Source organism: Toxorhynchites rutilus, chromosome 3 (assembly GCF_029784135.1).
Source record: "Toxorhynchites rutilus septentrionalis strain SRP chromosome 3, ASM2978413v1, whole genome shotgun sequence".
NCBI classification, from domain to species: domain Eukaryota; kingdom Metazoa; phylum Arthropoda; class Insecta; order Diptera; family Culicidae; genus Toxorhynchites; species Toxorhynchites rutilus.
The window spans coordinates 280183742-280206259 of NC_073746.1; the positions used below are offsets into that span (position 1 = coordinate 280183742).

Sequence of the window (22518 nt, forward strand, 5' to 3'; positions counted from 1 at the left end):
TGATAGCTTTCCATGCGAACGATCTCATCAATAATGATTTGCCTTTTTCTGTTGTCTAAGTTTTTCTGTCATCCACAAAGTATCTTGATGACATGCTAAGCCAACAACTCCGCAGCCTTCTCACCGGGATTAGCATCCAGATGAAAAATGATAACAAATAATAGGCCCTCCGCGACTCGCTACACTGAACCGGACCTTTCTGTGGGCTATTTTTCAAACCTTCGGAGGATAGCTTCAGGGAGTTGCTAAATTTTAAACAGCAATTTTTGTTCTTTACATAGCCGAGTGGACGAAATAAACTTGAAGTGATTTATTGGCAATTTGTATTTATTTATTATCACTTGCTTCGTCTTGTTTTGTTTCACAATGATAAACAACCTCAACACTTTTTTCGCAGGGCTGCGCAGATCGGATCGTCTCGTGGTTGCGGCACACGGCAGACATTATGTTCGTGCTGGGCTACTGCGTGATAGCGTTTCTGAAGCTGTGTTTCCTCGGAATTCTCCGGTATGAGATTAAGGAAATGATTCAGAAAATCAAACTGCTCCAAACGGAGATGGCCGGAGCAATTCTCAATGGAGTGGAATGCGACCAGCAGCAAGTGCAGCAGGTGAGCGGCGAATCGTTGATATGTATTTAGGCCACAGTAATTAGCACCGCTGCTGATTTTCGCACCTTTTTTCTCTCTTTTTTCCGAAACACGAAACACGCACCCTGCATTCTCCCATTTCCTCCACGGCATCGAACCAATCCCTCAATGCACCGCGTGACTTCATCCTGGCCGCCAATTTCTCAAACACATCCAGTTTACCCTGTTGCAGCAAGTAACGAATACGTCAATCAACGGCGGGATACACGCCGAACCGAAGGTCGGCAATCGGGACCGTGAGCGAACACGGATAGAGGCCGCCGAAAGTGAGCGGGAATCGCTGCTCAACACCCAGCAGGAGAACACACCGAAGCTGCTCAAACACAAGCAGCTCTACACGTGTATCAACGAGCAGCATGTTTGCGGGAGTGGGACGGGTAGTGGGGGTGGTGTTGACGGAGGTGGTGGTGGCAACACAGGAAGTGGTGGACATGTTCCCCACGGCGGTCCGGGATGCGGCGGATGTGAATCCGATACCAACTCGAACTGCGCGCTGCTAGTCGAGGATAACAACACTTCGCTGTTGTCCGGCGCGACAGGTGCGACCAAGACAATAAACGGCAACAACAACTATGAGCTGAGCGAGTTCGATACCAAGGCACCCACGTACAGGTGAGTTGCGGTGGATGATGCTACATATAAATGTCAGAGATCAACCACGTCTTCTACAGTCCACACTATCCACGATTTTAATGTTACTCGTTTAGAGGAACTATCAAAATTTTCATACCAAATTCGCGATTTGGTATGAAATTCAAAATATGCTCCACGCCTCTTGAAAGGGACCCGCGTCGGTCTTTGGGGATCGACACTGAACTTTCCGTCCGAATCATTGCGTCCATGTGGATGGACAATTGACTTTTTGTTACGAGACCGGTGGTCACGGGGACCGACAGTTACAAAGTAAAAAATGGAAAAGGGTTTGTTACCTGATGTTCATTCTGTCAAATATTAGGTTGGGAAAACGTTATCCATTATTTTTGGGTGAGCTTGAGCTTGATCTTGGGTAGACTGCACACTTCGTAGCTGCTTCCGTGATTGACCTCAAACAGCGAAATTGCACAAAGAACACAGCGTTTCGGTGATTCAAACTTGAAATGGTCAATAACGACGCCGGCCACGTCCTTACAGTCACCAGGGAAAGGGAAGGAATGTTAGTATGATATTCACCCCCCGAAAGCCAGAAGGGTCGCCTCTATAGCGTGGTTCCCTACCGTTTATCAAGGAAGGGAAATCGGGGTTTTCGAAAAAAAAAATTATGACAAATTTTTCGTCAAAAATCGACTTTTCAGCGAAAAAATGACCAAGAGCCAAATAGTCAATAGTTAAAATTTTTTGAAAACCCCCTTAGGTGATTTTTCGATTTTCAGAAAACTTAAATTTTCAGATTTGCGACAGTAGTAACTGAAATCTGAATGAGATAATATTTTGCATGGGGTATTTCATCGTGCAAATCAACATTTCGCAGTTTTTTGTTTTTTTGAAAAGTGAAATTTTGCATAGGGTAATTTTTCGTGTGAATCAACATTTTTAATCATGTTCCCTTCGAAAATTCGTCACTTTTTTCCATACATCCATTGGCACTCTAATGTCCATATTATCCGCATCGGAAAAAAGTTCTACTTTTTGTTCTGTTTTAAAACGTTGAAAAACACTTTTTTGTAAAACCTTTGACCGATTATTTCGAAAAACAGTATATTGAATTGTAAGAAACTGCATTCATGTATTGGGAAAGATACAATTGAAGTTCCTCTCAACATGTCCTTCTTACCCCCACTTACCTTATGAATAATTCTACTGGTCGAAGATATTGTGTGAAATTTTGTGTTGCGAACAAAATGTCTTGTGCCGAAACGTTGAAAATGTTGCAGAATACCAAATGTATGTCGAAAACACGGGATTAATGGTAATGAATGGTAAGATGGCCGAAAAGAGATGACCGATTCGCCACGTCAAGCACGACCATCGCCTTTTTACATGATGAAAACATGGACAAAATAAAAGTAATGGTGCTCAGAAATCGTCATTTAGATTTGAGTAGCTAGCCCGTCAATTAAATATTACCCATGGAACCGTTCGTCATATTTTTGTTGGTACTAGTGCCAGAAGAGCTCAATTTTTTCAGTATTTTCATCGCTATCAAGTGGCTGAAGACATGCTTGAACGATCAAATTCTGATCTCACGTTCATCCAACGCAGAATTATTGGCGCCGGGACATAGGTGTGACTTTTTCCTATTTCCAAAACTCAAATTACCGCTTCGTGGGACCCGTTCTGACAGCACTGAACACATCTAAAACGAATTGTAAAAGTGTTTCGATGACTGGATTGTTCGTTGGAAAAAATGTATTCCTTCAGAAAGGCGACTTTGGCGAGCCAAACGGCTACCAAGGCTCTGTCGGGTCCTTATCGGTTCTGTAGCGAACAAGATTGAATATTAATATATGACAAAATATCAATCAAATGAATGCCGCGATATTTTTACCATCGCTGTATTCATGTGCCCCAATTTGCTTCATCGATGCTTCATTTCCGCTGGAATTACAGTATGTTGTACTCAAGTTCATCAAGAGTTTGACATTTGTTAAGATTTGTTGACCTAAACCTTAGACTTAACCAGTTGTATGAGTCCTTTCGCGATATTATCGAACCACTGAATTGTCCACGCAATAAATCCATCCTAACTGTAGTAGTGTGGCATGTTGCACCATCATGTTGAAAGGAATGTCAGAATGTCAGAATGTGCATTTCCTCCGACTCCGAAAAATCCTCCGGCCAGAACGAGAATCGAACACGAACCCCCGGCATGATAGGTTTGACGCTAACCACTCGGCCAAGGGAGCAAACGAAGTCAAAACAAACACATTCATTGAATTGAAAACTCCGAAAACTGTTTTCACTGTGGTTCTTAGTTGTCGGGGGATTTTTCGCCGACGAAATTTCTTCCAACATGCAGTGGTACACACGTATTCTCTAACATATCATTCAAAATACGATTAAAGCGTGTTATTTTGCATAGAAATCTCAAACATGTCCTTATAATAAAAATGAGCTAGTAAAGCTTGATTTATTTAGAATCCGGACTCACAACACCAGTTATATCTAGGGATTGGTATTGGGACATTTTTTTTTCAAAAAGCAAATAATTTATTGTTTTTTTTTCATGAAAAGGTATTGAAAAAAATTATTCCGTTACAGTTTTGATAATTTTTTGTACTTTTCTTCGGAGACCCTCCATTACAGACTCTCTGTTGGTTAACCTCAGCGACCATTTCCGATCTCTTCATGCCTGCAACATCCCGAATCACTTTGGTACCCTTTTTCTATTTCCGTATCACATTTGCTCAATTTTTTTCGATTGGGCGGAATTGGGGGGCATTTATGAGGATTGAGATATTCTTCAATGTAATCGACCCCATTTTTGCGGTACCACTGAAGCGCGTTTTGACTGTAGTGGCAGCTTGCCAAATGTGGCCAAAACTTCACTGGACCTTTGTGAACTTTGATAAACGGAAGGAGACGTTTTTACAGGCACTCTTCCCAATACATTTTCGAGACCGTTTTCTTGTTTGTGACGAAAACTTTGGTTTTCTGTCCATAGCTGCAAACCCCTTGCCAAGTCAAGAATTTCCTGGCAAACTTATCAGTGAAAACGAACTTGAATTTGCTGGGGACATTTTCTCTGGTAGTGACCTTATAGTATTTCAGACCTGGGAGTTGTCCATCTTCACGTACGTTTCGGCATCCGTCAGCATGCATTCTTCGTACTTCGTCAAAATCTTGTTGTACAACTTTCGAGCGCGTCTCTGGGCCACCAGATTCCACTTCAGCTTCCTGTTTAGGAGCTTTCAGGCACGGAAATTACGATAAGCTTCTCGAAAACGGATTATCCGGACGGTACTTTGGTTAGAGTTGTGTTTTTTTTTTGTGAAGAGTCCCGGGTTTTCCTTAAATGTTCTTAATACCTTCAACCTCAGCTTCCGATCGTTCCACTACGACGCGTCTTCTGATTTATCCAAACAACAGTTGTACGTTGGAGGAAATGTCTTAGCACATTATACAAGGTCGATAAAGTCACTTTCTGCGATTTCGCGATTTTAGTACCCAACCAGGGCCGTGCCCAGAATAAAAATTCTGTTCTTGGCTTCCATCCCGCAAACCTTTTTCAAAACAACCCCCCCTTTTTTTCGATAACGCTTTTTGAACGGCGAACAAAATTCTTCATGCACAACTCTAACATTTCGACTTCGATGCTGTTGAAAATCCGAGTTATTTTGTCTTTAAGTTCCTCCAAATTTTGTGGCTCATTAACATAGCAACGGTCATTCACGTACCCCCAGAGGAAGTAATCGACGACGAGAAATGTTGAAATTCTTACCATGAGAGGACAAAGTTTCATTAAGGCTTCGGTTGCTCGAGTAATACGATTTCACTAAAAATACACGTTCTTGTAAATTGTACATCTTGACACTAAAAACCATCCGATCAGACTGAACGAGTAGCCAAATATTATACTCCCGAAGAGGGGAATGCAGTGTTACCATCGACGGAGCGAAACAAAAATTCTTAGAAGGAGCTTTTCGATTTTTTTGGGTGAGCGTTTTATCTGAAAGACCCTGTACCAATTCCAAAACGTTGGATTACTGAAACAATGTCATATAAACTAACCATGACCTTCACCAAAGCGACAGTAGTGCAAGAGAGGAACGAAAGTTGACAGCAAACAATGACTTTCAAAGTGACTTCCGTGAGCGATTATCGGTATTGATTGTAAGAATTGAACACACGTTACCGTTACGTGACGTCAATTGTCAATCCTGTCGTCTCGCCATCCTTCCGCAACAAACACGCCCATGATTGATTACGAGTCGATAGGTGTTAATAATTTACCTATACACATTATCTATTGGCGCACGAGCGCTTACAGCGCTTCCAGCCGTGAGCTGAGGCTAAAAGTTCTTCTTCCTTCTGGCGGCAGTCGATGGGGAATGATGTTTTATTCATTAGCCCACGGGCCGGTAGCGGTGGCGATGACGACATCCAGGGGACATCCAGGAGGAGCTGTGTGTGCACAAATGTTGATGGACAGTTTACAAGACGTAGGAGCAAATGGTGTGATGAGCGGATGGCTTACTGAATGTCCGCCGTCACGGGCAGACGGGTGAGATAGTCATGAGTTGAATTTCCGACTATTCCGGGTGCATGGGTGTTATACGTGTCAAAACCGGATTTTGCTGATTAAACATGCATTATGATGTCAAGTAGTGCTGACTTTGGCTGAACTACGAGTTGAGCAATTAATTATAACACAATCAGGTCATAATCACACATTCCGAGATATGTATTAATTTGCTTTTTCTTCTTGGGTACAGGCTTCTTAACGCACCGACGGTGACTAAAATCTGACTACGGTATTACCTGGAGCAACTGTTCGGCGATCGCTGGCGGAAAGCGAGACCAAACACGCGAGCTCGCGGCAGCATTGACCCGGCCGGTCAACAACAGCAGCAGCAGCAGCTGCAGTTTCAACAACAAGACAGCGTCAGCAGCCGGGAAGGTCTCAAGTGCAGCATGGTCCACCGGCTACAGAGCATCACCGGCAGCAGTGTGCTCAGCGGAAGTGGCGGCACCGGCAGCAACGGGATCAACGGCAGCAGTTCCCGAGGGGAGGGTTGTGGCAGTACTACAGCCACGGCCGGATCCAGCAGCAGCAGTGGAACCACCGCCAGCAACGGTGGCTCACGAAGGCGCAAGTCCCGCATCACGTACGACCGCGAGCAGGGTGTACGGTTCTACCGGGGCACCGAGACGACCGACAGCAACGATTGTGATTGTGAGGACATTTGAAGAAGACGGACGTGTTGAGGCAAACGGATAGCCCAACGGAGGTGAGAAGTGCGTCTAGCCCAGAGGAAGATGGCAAGTGACGGAAACAAGCGATCAACTGTGAGTAAACCTGTGAGCTGTGAAAGTTATGTTACGTGAAAACTATTGTGCACTCTCGAGAATTAACGAGAACTGCAGCTTCGACGCAGTTCTCTTCATCCTAAGTGTTACGTGAGAATGAGTGTTGGAAACAGTGTCCCACCAGGGGAGATTATCCAAACCATGACGCGATAGTAGTTCTGCTTTAGACGAGAAGACATCCAATACGTAGCAAGCGAAAATACAAAGTAAGATCGAAAAACTAAACTAGGCGTAAGTATAGAATTCCCGCATTAGTGGACTAAAGTGTACTGATTCGATCATCAGTTTTCAACATTGACGTTAAAATGTAAAGCGAAGAAGAAGAAAAAGGATGGAGGAAATGATATCTATAACCCAATGAGAAGAGTACCTTCAGCCCGAAAAAAAATGAAAGCAGCTGCTATCGAATCTGCTCGGGGTTACATTATTTTGTTTGTTTTAATCCGTTACAGTGTTTCTCGTTTCCGGCTATTTTAATTATTTGCATACAACGTGTCACAAAAAACACTTTTTCGTGCTCACTGGCAAAAAAAGCGTCCTAAAACTTTTGACTGAATTAAATTCAAATCGGGAGAGGACTCGGATGACACTCGACCATTTATATCTTTTACCGTGTCCACACCGTTAAAGTTTCGATCCGGGTCGGCATAGTCAGTTACGAATCCGTAAAAGTTACTACGAGATTTTTTAAATTTTACTCGCACTCGCATTCCCCTACCATACTACAAGCCATGTTTTTCATAGAACTCGGGCGTCAAATCGTTTTCTTTATTCTTACACGTTTCTCCGTTGCGGTCCCGAATTAACTGTCCGGTCAATCAATAGCACTTATATAATACGCTCTAAGGCTCTAATGGTTTGAACAGTGCGTTTTGTTGACCTGACTGTCAAGCCGAAACCGAACCGAAGAACGAAGAACACACCAAAACCAAAATTGACAGATTTGGTACACGAGTTGTACGAGGCTGGTGAGGAATGCGAGTCCGGATAAAATAAAAAAAAACATTGTAACAACTCGGATGTAATTTTATATATTTTTTTTCAATGGAGCTTTCGTTTTCAGAAATATTTCAAAATATATAAAAATCTAATAGTGTTTTTAGATTCATGAATTATGTTCAGAGGCAAAGCGGTAATGTTCCAATCAATAGCTCAGCAGCACCAAGACTGCCAAAGAAGCATATTACAATTGAAAAATGAAATATAAACTGCTTATGTAATTGATTGAGTCAGAAACAAAAATCCTCTCACAATCAATTGTAGCTACCGATCACTGAATTCATTTGGCTCTCTTGCTTAAGTTGAACGTAATCTTCCAAAGCAAAATTTCAATCTTCCCACGTTGCTAGAGTTTCGCTTGACAAAACCCCATCCAGTTTCGAGGGCAATACACTTGGTATAGCGAGTTCCCAACATTTCGATTCCCTTTCTGTAGTACGAAACGTCTAAGTCTTCCAAATATGTCTTAGTGCCACTCTGCAGACTGTCTAACGTTTGCATTAAAAAAATGAACTTTTTCGGATGGTGAAGAACAAACAGATAATTGGATTTGATAAATTTCCCATGGAAGGTAATTATATTAGTTTACTTGCAAAAAAAAATTCTACACCCTTGCTAACAGCCTTCCGGCAACTAACCGGAACATTCGCCATGGCGGACGAAAACATGCGTGTAGGCATGTTTTTGAGTTCTTTCTTCGTTTTATTTATGGAACTCTTCTCGGTTTTCGCGACGAAATTGCGAGTTCGTATTATAAATTTCCCCGTTCACGGCCAGTCCGGAGCTAAAGAAGAGCGGCTTTGACACCCCCTTCTCGCTAATTGTCAGCCACTGCAGTACCTTCTTGGGTAACTTGGTGTGGGAAATAATCTTCACTTCGGAGCTCACTTCCTTCGTGGGGAAAGTAAAATACGAAGTGCCCTGCCAGTCGTTGCCATCCAGGGTGAGATAGGTCTCGTCGTCCGTCACCACTGCTACCTCGAGATTCGCCGGGAAAGTCGGTTTGATCATCTTATTCAGCCGCTGCCGCTGCGTCATTGCCTGCAGCTACGAGACCAGTAGACGGGACTTCCGCTTCCTGGCATGTATGTCCATCGTGGAAGCGATCTGGCGTAGTGGTAACATCCATGCCTCTCACGCTAAAGGTCACGAGTTCAATTCTCACTCCCGACATTCTTCAAAAAATGGAAGTTAAATGACGTTTCATCCATTGTCACAAAACGTCGAAAGAAGTTCACTCGATTACGCAAACGCGGCACTTATCACGCGGATAGCTTTTTCATGTAAAAAATGACGTGCAAAATGTTTCCCACTCGTTCTTGTTAAATGCCTACTGCCTCAGCTAACTCGCATAACTTCACTTTACGTTCGTTCAATACGAGTCGATGCACTTGTTTTACGATTTCTGGATTCGTAGTCTCTTTTGGTACATCTACGGTGCTTGCATGGGCCATTTTAAATCCACTAAACCACCGATAAACTGTTGTTCTCGAAGGAGCAGAAGTTGAATAACATTTCGTCAACCACTGCATTGATTGTTTCAGGAGTTTTTCCCACCAAAAAACAATGTAAGTAAGCGCTATTATTGTTTAAACCACCAACTCCGACTTTCGGTAGTAATTTTTAATAATTATAAAGCGTCGCTCGTTCGTGTACTTCACCATGATGAAAATGTTGATTTTGACTAACGTTTTGACATTGACAAATAAATGGAATGTTTTAAGGGTTTGTTCAAACGAAGACACAAAACTGTCATGTCGCTAATCGATAACCCTTCATAAAAATCAAATGCCACAAATGTTTGTCCGCGCATCATTCGAGAACGAATCGTCCCGTATGAGCTGCCTCTATATTCAACCATTCCATACCAACCCGATATAGTGGCTCTTCGATTTTCGCGAAAAGTGGTAGTGGTTTTACTCTTTATCGCAAAATATTAGATCCGTATTCTTTTATTTTTTTTGTTAGGGTGACCATTTCAATTTTAGGGGAAATCGAAAATGCATTTTTCTCTCATTTTTTTCCAAAAATGACTTTTTTTATTAACTTTTGAACTACTAGACCGATTTAAATGATCCACATATCAAATTAAAGCCAGTTAGCTGGTATTTTTTGAAAAAATATTACTCTTCCGAAAAATTGGAATTTTGTTTTCGTGATTATTGATTGCATTTGTTTTTCATAGTTTTCATTGTCTCGGGACCATGCGCTATATAAGCTGAGGATTTTTTACATAACATATTCAAAAATCAGAGATGTGTTCTTTTTAGTTTTTGAATTGTGATGTCTCAAACATCACAATTTAAAAATGGTCTAAAAAATAATTTTCCCCCTTTTTAAAAAAATGACGTTTTTCAAAACATCATAACTTTTGAACTACCGAACCGATTCAGATAATCAACATATTAAATTGAAGTCAATGAGTTAGTCTTCTTTAAAAAAATATAAAACCGGCAAAACATATAGAATTCTATTCGCATAGATCTCGTCTAGTCGCATAGGAATATCGAACGAAGACTAAAAACATGTTAACTTTGAAAAATCATGACTCAAAAACTAAAAAGAACACATCTCTGATTTTTGGATATGTTATGTTAAACATATCCAAGAGCCTTCAGAAGAAAATATGAAAAATATAGCGCCCTTGGTCCTCGAACCATGTAAACTATTAAAAACAAATACAATCAATATCCAAAATTGTGATATTTTTCCAAAAAAAAATGCTAATAGACTTTAAATTGATATGTCGAATATATGAATCGGCATAGTGGTTCAAAGGTCCTGAATTTAAAAACAAAGACATTTTTGAAAAAAATGGGCAAAAAACTGATTTTTCAGACCACCCTAAAATCGAAATGGTCACCCTAACAAAAAAAATACAAAAATACGGCTCTAATATTTTGCGATAAATAACAAAACTAACACTTTTCACGAAAATTGAAGAACCAATATATCGGTTTGGCATAGAATGGCTGATCGTTCACATAGTAAATGAACGCGCAATCTTTTGGCTACGAAGCGGAACAAGTATTTTTTGGTGTCCTTTTTCTTCGTCATTTCTTATGTGTTTTTATAACTACAGGTAATGCTGCATGAAAAATTATGTTTCAAAATTGTATTTTTCAGTAATTCGTATTGGCATAGCAATGATTATATTTCTACGGTTTTTTGATTCAAATTATTTATGTTTGTGAATTGAAATGAAAAATTGAAAAGAATTAATTTTCCACTATTGATGCCGCCAGCGTATGAAGAACTCAAATTTATTCCGTTGGTAAGTTCGATATCGGAAGTGAACTGCATTGTACGATTACTCGTGCTCTAAAAATTGGAGGATTGCAAAAATTACTTCACGAACACTCCACATTGTTTCGATTATTCAAGACGGCATTGGAAGATAAGTATTTTGATGATCACAAAATCATTATAAGAGCGAATAAACGTCCGACTGGAAGTCATGAACTTCAATTCAATGTTCCAAAATTGAAACATCGTCAATTTAAATCAATTGGAATAAATATACGTCCAGGAGGTTCAAGTGGAAATTAGCATCTAGAGCTCGACAGTTATTCTCTGGAAAAAACTGTCTTCGACATATGAACTGTCTTCATTACATATGAAGAGCAATCATTTTTATGCTATCAAAAATAGGATGACCAAAATTGTCGATGAAATAAAAAATCTAACATCCTTATCTTTATAGATAGACGTAAACATAATTCGAAAATGTTGTAGCCCGAGTTATTGCAAACAAATTGGTGGAACAAGGATTTTCTCTATCTCTTGAAATCAGTGTTGCCACACATACAGATTTATCTGGAAAGGTACAGATTACAGATTTTCTCCCAAAAGTACAGATTGGTACATATTTTTTCCGCGTGTGAAATTTCTCACGTTTGAAGAAAGCAACATCAAGATACATGACGACTTTTACGCCGCAGTATCGTCTGCTGCTGCTGATAATAAAGGATTTATAATGCAATAATTGATCACTTTCATAAGGACGAAGTTCATTTCCAGGGTCCTACAATAAAAATATATAAGATCTGAAGGATTAACTCCGCACCCTAAAGGTGAAATTACTCCGGTTCAGAAAACGAGCATGTGCAGAGTTAGCGAATAAAAATTTTATGTCTAAAAAGAATTGACGGTTCGCACGCATTTTCAGCACTCCGATGCCTTGCTTGTATCGTTCTCACTACGCCTCACTCCTCGGCAGAACGAAAATTAGCTTCGAAATCGGTTCAGCAACGATACGATAACCACTATTTTGAGACCAACAGATTTGATTGAACATAGTGGATTTGTATAAGCATCATCAAACACTCGAATGACTCGCAAATGTAAATGTAGTATTTGTAGTAAATGAATGAGTTTTTGTTTTTCATTCTAATAAAATATATTTTTTCTACAACTAACATTTTCGATGGTACAGATTTTTGGACGAAAAAGTACAGCTGAGAAAGATTTTTAACCCCTCTGGTACAGATCAAAATGTGGCAGCACTGCTTGGAATAACCGATATAGCGCATTTTTTCTAAGTTGCCTTGGGGTTATCATTAAAAAAAAAACTTTTTTTTGCCCTAACTTTTATATTTCAAAGTCTACTTGCAAACTGTCTTCGAAAGACTTTCCGAGCTTACTAATACAAATATTTTGCGATGCAGAACTTGTCAATGTCTCAACTCTAATCAATGTTATTGATATTTCTTCGCAAAAAATACGTTCTCTTCAATTGTTTGTCATTCTTTCTGAGGCAAACATAAAAAATATAAGTTTTTGGGTGAAAAACCATCAATAACGTTGAGTAGGATTAAGATATTGACAAGTTCTGCATCGCAAAATGTTGGTCTTCATAAGCTCTAGAAGTCGTACGAAGGCAATTTTGATGTAGAATTTGAAATATAAAAGTTAGAGTAAAAACTTAGATAGAGAGCGCTAAATACAATTTTGTGGAAGTTACACATTCTGTAGACAAAAACTATCTTTGACAAAGTTGTTACATATGATGGAGCGCTGTTTTCAATGTTGTCGAAAATAGGGTGACCAAAACTATAGGTGAAATAAAAAAATTAACTTTCATATCTTTATAGATAAAGATAAACATAGTTCGACAGAATAGATTGAATGATAAACAAATGAAGAAAGCGTATTTCTTGGAAAGAAATATCAATAGCGTTGAGCTAAGTTGAGATATTGACAAGTACTACATTGCAAAATTTTTATATTAGCAACGAAGAACGTAATAACATAGCATTGACTTTGTGGCCATGGCGGATTTCACTGTGTCTGATTGTCCGAATCTGAGATTTTAGTATTTATACTTAAACTGATCATCCGCGAGTGGCAAGATCACCACGGACAACGTAATAATGGACTAAGAATGAGAGACAAACACGAAAACAAGATATTTCATCGTGAAAACTTAGTTTTATTAATACAGAAATAATAAAACTATCCATCCGTAAGGTCGTGTACACCAGAGGTCAGATTATGTGAAAACCATGACCAACACGAAAGAACAAGAGCTAACCACTCACTGAAAAAATTCGGGAAGGCCAAAAAATGACTACAGAACTCGCTTTCGTGAATAATCGAGGCTCTACTGTCCTGGACAACGATTTGGCACAAAATAATCCATAAATGGTGTCTGATTCGAATTAAATGCAGAATTTGTTGCATAAAATATGTTTGTTAGAAAACAGTTTTTTCAATGTTTCATAGTGTGTTCAAGATTATCGAGGCGACACCACTATACGCTAGAATTGAACGTTAAAATACATAGTGCAACCCAAGATTATTTTCAATCTGTATTTTCATGATAAATGGGATTTAAAAAGCATAAAAAATTATAGAATGACATCCAGCAGTTGCACGTCCGCTTATCTGCTTATCTTCTTACCAATACTTACAGCTGCAGTGTGCGTTCGAGAAAAGTATGCCGGGCTAGAGAAACACGTTATGATCGGAACTAGTGAGCTTCGGAACGCGAACGCCGGGACAAACTCCAAGAAAACCAACCACTCGTCGAGCCCTTTACCACACAATCCGGGTGCCATCCCCCGCATTGTCTGGTATGTGATGATGTGGCTCGTTTTCTTAAACCTTTAACGGCCGGGAGGAGTTTCGCCTCTGTCTTGTTACATAATTGATAGTTACGCTAGCACACGTGCACACATCCATGGATAGCGAGGCGCGGGCGTGGATTCGGGCTGAAGGTACTTCGAGTGGGATGAAGAAACTGCCGAAACCAAATTCAGTGCAGAGATTCGGTTCGGAGAAAAAACACACATTAAACGAAATGAATTATTTAGGTAATCGATATACACGTAGATCGAATCGGACTGGACAATGGGAACTTTTCAAAAAAGTTCCTCCGGTGATGTTATCTAGATGTAGCGATTTAGAGTTTTAGTACGAAATGGAATGAAAATGAAACGCTTTAATAATGAAAAAATAGAAATAAGAGACAAAATACTAGTCGAATATGATAAGCCATTAGCGGTAAGTAATTAGGCAATTCGGAAAATTATTTTGAGTTTCTATTAGGTACTTGCTGAGGAAAACCGTCGACCAGATATGAATGTGCAGAACACCGTCGAGAATAATTTATCTGAATTCACCGTTGCAGCAATTGACAATAAACATGAGAATCGCCTGCGAGAGTATGATGCTAGTTTTTTTTTATTTTTCGTTTCAGTCTTTTTTTGTACTCTCATGAAATGTTGAGCACATTTTCCTCCGAGCGAGCTCGGGAACCCTGCCACTTCTCTATTAAGCAACCTCCCATTTAGTTCAAAGTCCAGCAAATCCCCCCAATTACTCAACCACTGTGCATATTTGCACAGAAAATTCCCGCCAGCTATTATCGGTGTTTGTACAATCGGCTCCACAACCCACAGTAGACGAAGCATGAGAAAAATGGAAAAAGGAGAGGATGGAACAAGCTGTTCCTCGAGAGTCCCTAATTGAAAAATAACTTATCCTGGCGTTCTCTTTCTCCTCTTCTTTTCGCTGAGTTCATGCAGATTACGACGGAAATCTCGAGTAAATTAATGGCAATGGACGAACGAGCGTCGTCGGTACCCATTGCTGGGGACAACCAAGGCATTGGAATGAAGCAAATTTGCATGCTGCATTCGCGTGAAAAAGAGCACGAACCAGACTAATTGAAGTATTTCAAACTAATCAGCTGTAGCACTACTTAATGAAGACTGTGTGTGAATATGATCTTCGACTGGTTATTAAGTAAAAAAATTATAACTCCATTTTTCGCGCTCCTATTCTGAAAGAACAATTTACAAATGTTATTAATGTTGGACCGTGATTTCGCCAAACATTAGAGTAATTCTACGTGGAATCGATAAAATCGAATCGGTCGATTCTAAAAAGCGTAACAAATACATTTTTTTCTTAACACGTTGAGCCCCTAGGGACCGACGCTGAGTTGAGTTCCACAGTTAGTGACATCTTTAAAAAAAAAATCATAACTTGAAAAACCTTCAGGATGAACAAAACCTAATCTGCAATAGAGGCGAATGAACTGCAAAGTTTACTCAACGAAGTGAAGTGAATTAACGAATATTTTATGGGTTACATGAGAGAATTAGAATTAGAATACATTGGACTAATTTCATGCCAGCTCGTCTTAGGAGTTGACAAGACATTGGTCATTTAAGCCACTTTGCATACATGGAATCCCCAAAAAAGAATTAGACTTTTCGAAAAGAACCAAGGTTGTTTCCTTAATACTTTACACAAATTTCCAACTTAAAAACTGTAACACCTACAAACTTTCAGTCTACAAATGAATTTTTTTTTTTTGTATAATACTAAAAAAAATATTTTGAAATTTGAAATTCATTTGTCTCTAAAACATATTTTTTTAAAAATTCTTCAGATTTTTCGACGAAAACATGAAAAAGTTGTTGTTAGGAAAACACTTTCCTTGGAGCAGTGCTCAAAACGAAAATTATATGAATAGTCCATACAATTACCAACGTGTCATCCATAGATCGAAAGAAGGGCATTGCTACAGAAAAAGAGTCTTTCTATAAACAACTTTGTCATGTTTTCTTCGAAAAATTACTACTAACATTTAACTCGTAACAGTTTTGTGTGTAAATTATCGCGATTGACATGGTCTGCGATCTCTTTTCCATTTATAAACATGTCAATAACCTGCCAAACCTTATTTTTTCAGGTGTCTCCATGCAAAAATGGCATATACTCAAGAGACTATAAAAAATAGAAAGTTAACGTATCGGACAAAAGTCCATATTTTAATGAGATCTAAAATTTTGTTGAATACACTATATCGCTATCTTAACATTAGGCGAAATTCGGATAAGTTGTATCTTTTTCAAAGAAAGCATTAAATAGTTGATGTTAGAAAAACTTTTTCCTTGTAGAAGTGCCAAACTTTCGATGTATGGATGACTCATTGGTAATTGTATGGGCTATTTATATAATTTTTCTGAGAATTAAAAAAAATGGTTTTTGAGAAAAATGAACTTCAATTTTTCGAAATATAACAATATAAAATGATAATCTTTTGTATGGCAATTCAGTTGATGCCAATTGAGTAGCTCAACCGTTTTCCTGATCGGTCTTTCTGATATTCCGATCGTTTTGGTGCAGAGCAGGGGGTTCAATTCGATAAATTGTTTGTCGTAACAGATTTAACCTAACTAATCTCAGAAAACACACAACGTTATCTTTTTTCCAAAGCGATCTAACCCTACGGTCGAAGAAATGATTCTTGAAATGTATCCACTTCTCATCCCCGGTCGCGATCCAACGCAGAAATGACCTTGTATCTGGCAAGAAAAAAAATGCAAAAGCTTTTCCGGGTTTCTTGTTGTCTGTCGTTCAATTCATGTGGAGCCCATCTTCAGACCTTCAGGATATTTGTCATGAATTTTAAACATCAGGAAACGATTGATTGGTAAAAACTTAATTGTTCTACGAGTTGTTGTTGTATCTGGACCACGTCTTCGTCCAATAAATTTTGTAATTCGGCGTCTTGAAACACTTTCGGTGGCTCACATTAAGATTGCCACTTTCAGACTTTTATTAATATGTAGTTCGAATATAATATTTTTAATAAACTGTAAACGATATTTGTTCATAAAAAATGAAGTTTATATCAAAAACATTACACTCCTTTTGCTCATTCTTTTAAATTAGTTAAATTAACATTATTCTTATAAAAATACAGCCATTCCGTGCCAAACCGATATAGTGGTGCTCAGATTTTCGTGGAAAGTGGAGGTTTTGCTCTTTGTCGCAAACCATTAGACTCATATTTTTTTTTTGTTAGGGTGACCATTTTCATTTTAGAGTGGTCCGAAAAATCAATTTTTTCCACTTTTCTCAAAAAAATACTTTTTTCAAAAAATCATAACTTTTGAACTACTGAGTCGATTTAGATGATCGACAATACAATGGATAATGACGAAATAATTACGGTTAACTTTGACAAATCATAATTTAAAAACAAAAAAAAACGCCTCTCTGGATTCGAGATATGTTAAGCAAAAAATTCTCAGCTTTCAAGAAAAAGTATAGAAAAATATAGCGCCTTTGATCCCGAGACCATGAAAACTATAAAAAACAAATACAGTCAATAATACCTAAACGAAAATTCAGAGTTTGTGCAACTCTGGCATTTTTTCAAAAAAGATCAGCTAATTGGCTTTAATTTTACATATCGGTCATCTAAATAGGCTCAGTAGTTCAAAAGTTATAATTTTTTTTAAAAAAAGGCATTTTTTGAAAACAGTGGAAAAATTTGATTTTTTGGACCACCCTAAAATGAAAATGGTCAACCTAACAAAAAAAACAAAAATACGGGTCTAATGGTTTGCGACAAAGAACAAAACTTCCACTTTCCACGAAAATCTGAGAACCACTCTATCGGTTTGGCATGGAATGGCTGAATATATGAAACATATATAAGGGTGTATATACAGGGTTTTCCAACTTTAAATTCCGAAAGTAAATTGAAATAAAACACACTTAGAATTCGAATTTCGATGAAACTTTTATTTCAAATTAAAGATTGGTTTATGCCATTATGTGTGAAATACAACATCATTCAAATGTCCACCTAGGGCTTCCTCGCACACCTTGATCCGGAACAGGTAATTTTCGATTACTTTTCGGCACATATGGGGCGGTATCTCGGTCATAACTTCACGAATGTTGTCTTTCAAATGTTCAAGAGTTTGCAGAGAGTTGTCATAGACACGGTCTTTCGCATAACCCCACAAAAAAAAGTCTAGCGGGTTCAAATCGCATGATCTGGACGGCCAATTGCATCACCAAAAACGCGAAATTATGCGTCCCTCAAATTTCGTTCGCAATATGGCCATGTTCGGTCATGTTGTGTGGCACGTGGCGCCGTCCTGCTGAAACCACATGTCATCCGTATCTATTCAACATTCAACTAACGATATGACGCTTTGGTTGACAGCTATGTCAAACGGTTGTCAGCGCAGGGCTGTATACTTTCGGAAGCTCGAAATGGAAAACCCTGTATATATATTTTAAATTATCTATGAAAGCTTTCAGCTATCGGAAGGTAAAATCGGAGAAAATCACTTTTTTTTATTTGACGTTTCTTCATTTTACGAATTTAAATGATGTGTTGTTAATGTGTTATGTTTTGTGGGTCAACCCGAGCGAGAAATCACCGAAAACTAAATACGTTTTAACTTATCTTAACAAAATTATGAATAAGTTCATTTCCTTTTTGGATTTTATTAAATTTTTAAATTTTGAGGGATCGTAATGGTATTCGATGGTGATCGCATAGCTTGTCTACAATTTTGATTATTCGAGGCACCCAAGTAATAGTGCTCCGAGTGCACAGAATGAGTGTAGCAGACGCGTTACTCACAATTAACGCAGCTCTGAATTTACTCACTGTTTTTGATTCATAAGTACTGATGAACATTTAATCGTGTGACTGATTGCAACGCTTCTTCCGCAAGAGGAAGAGATACAGAGATAATAAATTAAGAGAGAGAGACAAAACAGAGAAAAAAGAGAAACAGAAAAATAAATGAGAAAAATAGGAAAAAGGAACGGAGAGAAACAGAGAGACAGAGGGGAACAGGGAGAAAGAGAGAAAAAAGAGAAAAAGAGAAAGAAAGAAAGAGAAAGAGAGAGGGAAAGAGGAAGAAAGAGAAAAAGAAAGAAAGAGGGAAAGAAAGAGAGAAAAAGAGAAAGGGAGAAAGAGAGAAATTGAGAAAAAGATAAAGAGAAGAAGATAAAGAGAATGAGAGGATGAGAGAGACAGAAACAGAGAGAAACAAAGAGACAGAGAGAAATAAAAAGTCAGAGAAAAACAGGCAGAAAGAGAAAAGGATGAAAGAGAAAAATAGTGAAAGAGAGAAAAGAGAAAGAAATCGAAGAGAGAGAAAGAGCGAGAATTAGAGAAACAGAAAAAGAGAAAGAAAGGCAGAAATAGAGTGAATGAGAGAAAGAGAGAAAAAGAAAGAATCATAGAGACCGAGATCCGAATTTTCAGCGCAACGTAATCCTTAACCTTAACAAATCATTTAAATATTTTCAGATCACCCACTATTCCATTAATTGTTCTGCTGAAAGCCCATATTTATGCAATACCTATACTATATTTGAGGGGCTCAGAATGCAAGGGGTGTAAGTGACTTGATCGATTTCTCTTCATCAACATTTTATTTAGTAAATAACTCAACTGCAAAAACGTTCCAATTTAAGTTTGCTATATAATCTGATAGATGTGGTTCTGACCTATCTTCCACATTGTCAAATACAGCTGGGAATGTATTTGCAGCTAAGTTATGACCAAAAGAGAGAGTCGATGTGGAGAAAACGATCAAATCACTTACACCCCTTTCATTCTAAGCCCCTCATTTAGATTTGAATAGCTTCCGGAGAGATATTGATGAATACATTAACAGACTTGTTCCTTCCTTTGGCTTTTTTTTTCTTTATTTTTCTTTGTTGCACATATACTCGCAGGTAGCGAAATGACTTTACTTCAAAACACAAATCAGAACAGACCAAAGGGGAGACCCAAAATCAACTAAAAATCAAAATTATGAAAGAAAAAATAAATAAAATTTTAAAATAAGCCATGTTCATGACACGGAAGCCAAAATTATACAGATAAAAACAATGCTGAAGAGCGTTTCCAGTCAAATTTACCTGAGGATGTATAAATTTTAATCAACAATTTCATACAAATTTTTCACACGCAGAATTTTTCAGAGGACTGGGTATTTTCCACGAGTATGGAAGGGAGTATGCATTTTGGCATTAACTTCAAATGGAAAATTGTAGCGCAGAGACCTATGATAGGATAAAAAAAACTGTCTGAGAACGATTTGTAGGGAACTGATGAAGCTCTGTGGAAAAATACATTCATACTAAAAAAATTAATTGAAAATTGATACTAAGCTTTGCATAATTTAAAAACCAATATTTTTTATTCATATTTGGTGTGAAAATTCAAAGTCACATCCAAAACATTTATCATTTTTCCGGGATAGGGACAATTTTAGAGAAAAATTTTTGATTTCGCTATATATTTTTCGAAAAGTGAAAATCTAAAAAAAAAATCTAAAACTACGAATATCCCGTTGCTGTTGCTAGGGAATTGCGAATAACTTATGAAAAAACGCATATTTTCGATAATTATACTTTTTTCACAAAGCCTTATTATTTAGTACAGCTCGTTCTTAGACAGTTTATTGCAAAACCAAGCTATCTTTATAAAGTTTTGCTAAAATACGTACGTGCTTTCCAAAAATGACTAAAGAGCAGAAAATACCCAGTTTCCTAAGCCAAATAACTGGACGAAGTTTCACTCAGAAATTGGAGGCACTCGAATCTTTGGCGTAGAAATGCTCCGAAGCAAACCAAAAACAAAATCTACAAAGCACCACGTGTCTCCACTAATGTATAGGAATGGTGGAGGAAGCGATGAATATTTGTTACAAACGAACCCATAGAAGAATAATAGCAAACCAGCCAGCCCACTTTCGAGGCCGAAAAACTATATTGTACAGAGCTGATTTATGACACGTGACACTCCTCCGGTCGATGTTCATAGGCGCAAAAAAACTGAACACTTGAAAAAAACGAAAAAAAAGAATAACACGAATCTTCCAAATGAGAGAACAAATTGATAAATCCCTGTCCCCAAATAGTGTCTTCTCTGAGGTGAAACTGACTGACAGCACAGAAATACACCCACACTGAAATGTGTCATATGTGTATTGAGTGTTTAGCGAGTATGTGTGAGGTACGTGTATCGTGGCAAGACGTGTCGCAAAACCATAGCATAATAGATGTGGTGAGCCCCGGACCTAAAGCAAAGATTTCTTCGAAATAAAAGGTGAGCAAAAACAGTACGGAAACAAAAATAAAGGTGTGGGGTAAAACAAAACCAAATCGAACGCTTCTTTCACCTCGTCGCGAACGAGTCCACGAAACAGCAAAAAAAAAATAACTAGAAACAATAGAATCGCAGTTTTTCTTCGCGCAAAATAACGTAAATTAAAATGCGATGAAAAGCGGACGAAAGAACGAATGGATGGTAACATTAACAGGTAAGAATAATGGCTCGATGAGGACGTAATGAAAAAGCATAAAATCAGATTTCCAACGAAAAATGCAAAAAAAAAACAAAAATAACTAAATTGTGTGCGCTTTCTTCCGCTGGTGTGCACAAGCCGTGCACTTTTCCATCGGGAATATGCTGTTAGTGTCACTGTGTCTCTGAAGCATTTCGAGCATTAATTCTGTATTAATAACGAATGGTAAAAGAAAAAATTATAACCCAGAGTGAAAAATTAAAACTTATTGTTTGAGACAGTTTCTGAGTTCAGTAAGGTAACTTCGAGGAAAAAACTGCCACTAGACGCAAAAGCCCGTGGACTCCAACTGATGGGAATTACAGGTACATATCGTCTTGAGTCCACAACAGAAGAGAGAACAAAATTACAAGAAAGCGTAGTAAACATTAAACATTCACTACCTCTTTTATTTCCACGCGCTCCCATCCCCTCTGCCACCATTCAAAGGTATGATTGTCCTCCTTTGTATCCTATTTATTTTTTCCCTAATGTAATTTTATTTCTCGCTATCCCATCCTATTGCTCCGCCACAGTTGAAGACAGAAAAACGGCGAACTGTGTAGCGTTTGTAAAGACGGAACAAACACACTTCCACATAGAGTGGGCACCAAAATCATCCGCTGCTCCAGTTTTTGCTTCAGTCACGGGTCGTAACAGTTTTCATTCCTTGGTTCTCTATCACACAGCAGTTTTGGAGCGTAGTTTATCGTGTATAGTTTTTTTTTATTTCAATTATATTATCCCTTCGGAATAATTCTCCCTGAATTGTGCAATAAAAAAATCCACCTCGGGATGCTTTAGTAGGAATAATGCTCCTTTTTCACGTTTCGCGTGGGGAAGCAAGTAGTGGTGGTCCATGGAACGTTGTACACGATTGTATTATATTTTTTTATTCTGAGTGACCGTTCGGAACGAGTTACCATCAAGGAATTTTTAACGTGACCTACTGCAATCAACTTAATTTTTGGTGTGGATGTTTTTCCGATGATGAAACTGATATCGGCAGACAAATAAGCAATTTCCGTGTTTAAAAAATGCTGTAAAAATACACTAATATCAACTCACAATAATAAATCAATTGTATAGGGCTGATATTTTGTCGCGATTTTTTGTAATACGCAAAAAAATCATTATTTTTCAAGCAATCTGTGTTTCACGCCGAGTGAGTGCGACCAGGTTATGCTAGATGGCATTAGAAAGTTGAGATTCTACTAAACATAGCTCTCAAATAGTGTATTGTGAAAAAACATGCCATATTTTACAGTTGTTCGA

General features: G+C 38.3%; 2 protein-coding genes across 7 annotated transcripts in view; one reads left to right on the plus strand and one right to left on the minus strand.

Annotated features, from left to right (window-relative positions):
• LOC129776180 (uncharacterized) overlaps positions 1 to 20630 on the plus strand; it is a 338043-nt gene extending 317413 nt beyond the window's left edge. For 5 of the 6 annotated variants that reach the window (XM_055781654.1, XM_055781658.1, XM_055781652.1 and 2 more), the window contains 3 exons: positions 398 to 610; positions 807 to 1261; positions 6022 to 20630. In XM_055781654.1, coding sequence (XP_055637629.1) covers positions 398 to 610; positions 807 to 1261; positions 6022 to 6055 — 702 coding nt within the window. In that variant the 3' untranslated portion in view covers positions 6056 to 20630. The remainder of the gene's footprint in view (positions 1 to 397; positions 611 to 806; positions 1262 to 6021) is intronic. The other variant, XM_055781657.1, reaches the window with a different exon arrangement.
• LOC129776181 (uncharacterized) overlaps positions 1 to 22518 on the minus strand; it is a 445403-nt gene that overhangs the window by 405056 nt on the left and 17829 nt on the right. The window lies entirely within an intron of this gene.